Source organism: Onthophagus taurus, chromosome 1 (genome assembly GCF_036711975.1).
Source record: "Onthophagus taurus isolate NC chromosome 1, IU_Otau_3.0, whole genome shotgun sequence".
Classification (NCBI taxonomy): Eukaryota; Metazoa; Arthropoda; class Insecta; order Coleoptera; family Scarabaeidae; genus Onthophagus; species Onthophagus taurus.
Window position 1 is genome coordinate 34,606,834 of NC_091966.1, and position 7,045 is coordinate 34,613,878.

The window sequence follows — 7,045 nt, forward strand, 5'->3', positions numbered from 1 at the left end:
TTGGGCCCCGAATACTAAAACGTTGAGAAAAGCTGTTCTAATACTCAACTTCCAGAATCACATACAAATTATTTTATAAAAATATACAGGATGTGTCAAATGTCTGGAATATAGCCAATAATTTCGCTATTTGTGGTTTTAACGAAAAATGTTTCAAATACAAGTTTCTTTATTAATCGTGGCGCATTTTTTGGCGAAATTTGCTTGTTTGTATTGTATTTTGTTTCGTTGCTATGGTAACCAACATTGTTGTTTTAAATGAAATGCATATATGTTTTGCATACTTTGATAGAGAATAAATCCCTCTATACGATGAACATATCAAATCATGTTGTATAAGAAATAAATCAAGAATAATCGCGTTTTCTAAAAATAATAAGACAGCAAATTACAACAGTTTCAACAATTATGAATATATAATTATTAATTAATAATGTATGGGTACGGTGACACACATTTAATGTAATTTCGTCATTTTCGGTGTTAAAGCATTTTTTTTCGTATTCATTTAGTAAAAGACTCCACATACACTTAATTATCAATTCTTCCTTTTAATAAAGTTATCAATGCCAAGTTCAGTATTTTAAGTCATTTAATTTTAGATTGAAAATTTGTTAAAAAGTGTTTTTAATTCATTAACTTGTAAATTGTTTTAAATAAATTGTTTCTATTCAATAGCTTTATTAAAACCTAACCTTAAAAATCCTTGTACCAAAAAGTGAGGTTATGTAACCGTGTTATAACAGTTATAAACTAGTGTTATAAACAGCCATCAAAAACGTTTTAAAATCAACAAAAATTACTAATTTTAAATGGATAAAGAGTATGCATCGCGTTTATTACCCCCATCTAAAGATACAGCAAGACCTGCGTGTAAAAAATGTGGATATGCAGGACATTTAACGTTCCAATGCAGGAATTTTATAAAAGTTGATCCGAACAAAGAGATTCTTTTGGATGTAAGCAGCACAAGTAGTGAAAGTGATCAAGATTATCTAACACCCCTCACGGAGTTAAGAGAAAAAGAATTAAAAGATAAATTAAAAAAGGCTAAGGCAAAAAAGAAAAAGTCCAAAAAAAAATCGAAAAAGAAGAAACGTAAGAGGAGTGAATCAGAAAGTGAAAGTGATAGTGAATCTGATGATGATAAAAATTCAAAGTCCAGGGAAAGTGAAAGTACAAGGAGTAAAGATAAGAAAAAAAAGGCGAAGAAGAGAAAACGGAGGAGTTCATCATCTGATTAATTGTATTTTTTTTTTAAGTAAATAGATAATAAAGATTTTAAAAATAATAAAATCGTTATTTAAATTTAAAGGGTTAAAATATGGTTATGATTTATAACACTATTTTAGGGATTTTAATTTTTCAGTGTTGCCGTTTGTTTTCATTTTTCCATTATTAGTCACCATTCTGTCACTTTGACGTTTTAAGGTTTTAATACTTCTAAATAAAAGAGATGGTTTTTGAAGAAGGTAGAATTAAACAATGGCTAATAAACGTAAGTATAATTTTCATCTTTATATGTAATCTCTAAAAAAATTACTCGCTTAACATTTCTTTTTAGTATATAAACCCTGGGATGGCTTTCAATGATATTAAATCAGTTGTAACGCATTACACAGCGTTGCATCCAACAAAAGAAACTTACAGTATGACTAAGAATAATTTAATAATCTTATGTAAAAATTGTTTATTTTTTATAATTTATTAGTTTTTAACGATGGTACCCCAATGGAATTAGTAAATTTACAAGGAACCATACCTGTAACGTATAAAAGCGTAGTTTACAACATCCCCATTATTATTTGGCTAATGGATACACATCCTCAACATGCTCCATTGTGTTATGTAAAACCCACCCCAACAATGAATATAAAGGTTTCTAAATATGTCGATCAAAATGGAAAGATTTATTTACCATATTTACATGAATGGGCTCAAGATAAATCAGAATTATTAGGATTGGTACAGGTTATGATTGTTACATTTAGTGAACAACCACCTGTTTTTGCGAAAGTTAAACCTAAAGAAGCGCTTTATCACCCATCAAGTAAACTAAAATTAAAAAAATTTAAATACATTTTTAATTAATTCAATTTTTAGTTAATAACAGCTTCCCTAATTCGGTCTTCATGCAACAACCACCTTATCCCACTCACAGTCCTTATCCTCAACCTAGTTATCAAGGGATGATGCCGCAAGCAGCGCAAAGTGGTTATCCCCCTGGTGGTTATCCACTTTACCCCACACCTTATCCAGCTTATCCACCACAACCATCATCAATGATTAATACAGGGACAGGAACGATAAAAGAAGAACATATTAAAGAATCATTATTGACAGCTATAGAAGAAAAATTAATGAGGCGCATGAAAGAAGAGTTTCAACAAAACCAAGCTGAATTGGATACTTTGAAACGCACTCAAGATGAATTGAAACAAGGTAGCTTAAAATTACAGGTGGTTTTGGAAAGATTGGAAAAAGAAAAAAGTGATTTGGATAAAAATATTACGGTGCTCAAAGATAAAGAACAAGAATTGGATAAAGCTATTGAAAGATTGAGTAATCAGGAATCAATGGATGTTGATGATGCTGTTATTACAACCGCCCCATTATATAAACAGTAAACAAAATCATATATTGAACAAAATTGATTATTAATTATTAAATTGTTTGTAGGCTTTTAAATGCTTTTGCTGAAGAGGCAGCATTAGAAGATGCAATATATTACATGGGGGAAGCTTTAAGAAGTGGAGTGATCGATTTAGAAGTCTTTTTGCGTCAAGTCCGTACTTTATCAAGAAAACAATTTATGCTGAGAGCTTTAATGCAAAAATGTCGACAAAAAGCGGGACTTACCGTTGTTTGAATTTGCCATTTAAAGTTATAAATTTAAAGATTAAACAAAATATAACCTTTATAATAACGTTACAACGCCTATTATATTAAAAATCAAATAGCAAATACATATTTTATTTATTTTCTTAGCAAGCACGTATTTAAATTGCATGAAAATAAATGCACAAAAAAAATCTGATAAGAAATTATAGAAGTTTGTAGAAATATATATATATCTATATTCAAAGTTTTTTTCTGTTTAAATTTTGATACTCATAAATCCCTATATTTAACAATAAGAACTTAAATCATGATAAGGAAATGATGATTATTATGACTAACTTATTCCTTTACATGGGTTAACCCCTCTTTAACCCTAGGATACTTAACCAATAAAATAACTATAGTAACTATATATGTATTGATAATCTTGCTGGATTATTTACATAAACCAATGAACGATTTCAGTACTAAATGAAAGCTTAAAATTCCTCTTTAAAATAATGTACGTTTATGGTCATTATTTATGGTTGAGAGTTCATCATCAATTATAAGGATAATGTTATCTGTTTTATGGAAAAGGCTGATGTAGGATAAGAATGATAAGAATATATCTCGAAAAGAGATAGAAAAACCCAAATAAAATTACGTTTTTATATACAGGATGTTTCATTTAAAATGACATATGCTTATATCTCAAAAACAAAAACTCGAATAGAAAAAAGTTTCAGGTAAACATTTTTTGGTGAGAAGGAGGACACATTGTACAGATGAACAGAATTTTTTTCAGGGTTGCCTAAAGGCCCTTCTGACGTCATTTTTATTTTTTCAAATGACACATACTTTTTTCTTTCAAAGTCTTAAACAACTTGACAAACATATTACTTTTTGCTTAAAAATTTTTTTTCGTAAACTCTCCGTTGTGAAGATATCAACAAAAACAAAATACTTAACAAAATGTTTCAAAATGTAATTAAAAAAAAATAATTAATAAATAAAAAACGATTTAATTAATCGTAAAATAATATTAAAATTCTTCTTAACTTTTGAAATCGTCTTAGAAAATTGATTAAAAAAATTTTTTTTTTAATGTTTATAAATCCGAGTAAATCCTGGTTTGGATGTGCGCTAACTTGCACGTGGGATAAAAATTTCAAGCGAAAAAATCATTGTGATCAAGGCAAAAATGGAGCACTTCTCTACTCCACAGAAAATTCAGATGGTGTTAGCTTACGGTGAAAGTCGTGAAAATTTCGCTGAAGCCCATCGCATTTATGTTCGAAAATTTCCTGGAGAAAGAGCGCCTTGTCCTAAAACCGTTTATATCGGATAGTTACAAAATTTCTGGAATGTGGGAACGTGGAGGACCTTTTCTTATTGATGGCAACTTGAATGGCAGAAAGTATCGGAATTTTTTGTTGAACGATTTACCAGTTTTGTTGGAAGACCTTACTCTGGAGCGAAGACTTGCGCTATGGTATCAGTATGATGGATGTCCATCTCATTATGCTCTAGCCGCAAGAGAAGTTTTAGACGAAATGTTTCCTGAAAAATGGATAGGACGTAATGGACCGGTGAATAGGCCAGCTAGATCACCCGACTTAACTTCTTCCGATTTCTTTCTTTGGGGTTACCTCAAAGAGAAAGTTTACAACCAGGTTCCAACAACCCCAAACGATATGAAAAACCATATCAGAGCAGCTTGGGAATCAATAACTGAAGAAATGCTTGGCAATGTGCAGAGAACGTTTTCAATGAGAATTCAGAAATGTTTAGAATTGAATGGTCATCATTTTGAGCATTTAATCGATGTATAAAGGTAACTTTATAAATTTTAATCAATGTTCTAAGGTGATTTCAAAAATGAAGAAGAATTTTAGTACTATTTTTAGTACGATTAATTAAATCGTTTTTTAATTACATTTTGAAAAATGTTGTTTTATTTTTCTTTTTGTAGATATCTTCATAACGCAGAATTTAAGAAAACAATTTTTTAAGCAAAAAATACTTAGTTTGTCAAGTTGTTCAAGACGTTGAAAGAAAAAAGTATATGTGCGATTTGAAAAAATGAAAATGACATCAGAAGGGCCTTTAGGCAACCCTGAAAAAAAATTTCGGACTTTCTAGTGTGCTGGGCTCTGAATCGTCTCACGTCATTATTCCTAGCCTCCTGTGTCTCCTCTGAAAGCTGCCCTATTGGAACAAGGGCTAAAAAGCCATGTAAAAGGATTTTATGTTGGCTGGGAGACATCCTGTACCAGCCATATAGATCCACAAACAGTTTGAAAGTATCATAGGTAAATGTGTTTTCTTTTTTTTTTTCTTGTCATTGTCATAGTGAACAATTTGAGGAAATTGTTTTATAAATGCATGAAAAATGATTCCAAATCTAGATAGTAATGCATGATAGCATGCAGCGCTTCATCTGCATGCTTAAAAAATCGGTAGGAAACGTTCCTGGTGTTGGTCGTCCCACTTGCTTGAACTACTTTGGCTGCGTTGGAAAACTTCCTGTACAGCCATCAATGACCTCAAAAACTCCCCAGATATCAACTTTGAGTAAATTTTCCTTTTTTTGCAATTTTAGTTTTCTATATTGTATCCGCCATCATGATATTTGAAAAGTTTATAATTCTGAACCCAGATTTATAATCAGCACCCCAAAAGATCCCACCAATACCAAGTTTTATAAAAAAAATCAAGAGAAAATGAAAAAGTGTTAAACAAATTGAAGAATTTTTGTTATATCTCAATTAATGGTTCATTATGGCCCTTAATAAAGAAATTCTCAAAATTAGAAGTCAATTTGCGCATTAAAATGTAAAGAATTTTTCAATTTTCACAAAGCAAAATCACACTCTTTTATATTTGAATGATTATGAATTTACCTTCTTCAATCTGACGTTTTCAGTGCTTGAAACTTCTTCTTAAAAGGTATCTAAAGAAGTTAGGTTAACACTCAAATAAAAATAAACAATGTCGCCAAACAGATTATATAAAGGAAGATCATATTAATGAGAGAGAGTGTCTGACAGTCTATTTGTATTCAACAGTTTTCAAAATAACTTCTTATACACTATTGTTCATATAATAATAAATTTATTGTGGAAAGAGGTTTACTGAAGTCTTGAGAAAAATTTCCTATACCTGAAAACCTTAAATTTTGTCATTGATTTTTACTTTTGTTCAGCTAGAATTGGGATTCAGCTGAGTGTGTGGCATCAACATATATTTTGACTTAATGAACTTCTGTGTTGGAATAAAAAAAGCTTATCATTTTCTTCCTTTGCCTTTGCTTATCAAAAGATAAAGAAGGATTCAGCCTTTTACAAGGTAATATTGGCTTTCTTAACAACTTGAGGTCCTCCTGCTCTGGAGTATTATAATTTTACTTTGGCGCTGATGTAGGATTCTCATGTCATTCCCTGAAGTCGGTTGAGATGCTTTGTCAATTACATTAAAAATCAATCTGTAAATATCTTATTTATTTTTTTAACAAAACCATATTATTCAAATTGTATTAAATGCACAAAAATTGAATGATGAGAGATTATAGAAATATATATACTTACATACAAAATCTTTTTTAATAAATTTTATTATACATAAATGCCTACACTTAACAATAAGAATAAAATTCCAAAACCAGAGAAAATTGATGCAACTAACGAAAGAAGAAGTTCCTTTTTAATATCCCTGGAAGCTTTTGTACTTGTTACTTCATAAACAAAGAACCAGGCTGTGAAAAATATCCCAATACCAAGAAGAACAAGTGTTAAATGAGGGAATATCGCCGGATTTACCGGGGAGGCGTATCTGGATAATGAATCAAAAGCATCCTAAAACATGAAATAATAATTTCAATATTGGACATCTTAAAACCATCAAATACAAACCATTTTTAATATAATCAAACGTGGCAACTTAGAAATTGAAGAAATACACCGGTTTAGAGCGGGTGTAATGCGTTTGACAGGACGTGTAATATTAAAATGACGTATACAAACAGGGGCACCACATTATTTTTTATTGTTAAAAAGTATTTCTGAATTTAATTATATTTTAGTCAAGGTTGTAATAATAATGATTTATATCCATCGTGCATCAATTTTAATTAAATTTAAAATATAATTACTTTAAAAATTTAATTTAATATTCCCAGTATACCAACATACTTTAGTAATCAATTTTTCTATATATTAATTAT

General features: G+C 30.0%; 3 protein-coding genes across 3 annotated transcripts; 2 read left to right on the forward strand and 1 right to left on the reverse strand.

Annotated features, from left to right (window-relative positions):
* The first annotated feature begins 714 nt into the window (after window positions 1-714).
* LOC111425761 (protein SREK1IP1-like) lies at window positions 715-1,277 on the forward strand. Its single transcript, XM_023059996.2, has one exon. It carries the CDS (start codon window positions 813-815, stop codon window positions 1,242-1,244), a length of 432 nt encoding a protein of 143 aa, XP_022915764.1. The 5' UTR covers window positions 715-812; the 3' UTR covers window positions 1,245-1,277.
* Window positions 1,278-1,294: 17 nt separating this feature from the next.
* LOC111425760 (tumor susceptibility gene 101) lies at window positions 1,295-2,966 on the forward strand. The gene is made up of 5 exons (XM_023059994.2): window positions 1,295-1,498; window positions 1,565-1,649; window positions 1,712-2,050; window positions 2,104-2,623; window positions 2,680-2,966. The coding sequence occupies exons 1-5, from the start codon at window positions 1,457-1,459 to the stop codon at window positions 2,867-2,869; spliced, it is 1,176 nt and encodes a 391-aa protein (XP_022915762.1). The 5' UTR covers window positions 1,295-1,456; the 3' UTR covers window positions 2,870-2,966.
* Window positions 2,967-6,308: 3,342 nt separating this feature from the next.
* LOC111425749 (oligosaccharyltransferase subunit 5 kud) lies at window positions 6,309-6,842 on the reverse strand. The gene is made up of 2 exons (XM_023059980.2): window positions 6,735-6,842; window positions 6,309-6,677 (listed from the first exon to the last, which is right to left on the reverse strand). Exons 1-2 carry the CDS (start codon window positions 6,735-6,737, stop codon window positions 6,438-6,440), a joined length of 243 nt encoding a protein of 80 aa, XP_022915748.1. The 5' UTR covers window positions 6,738-6,842; the 3' UTR covers window positions 6,309-6,437.
* Window positions 6,843-7,045: the final 203 nt, after the last annotated feature.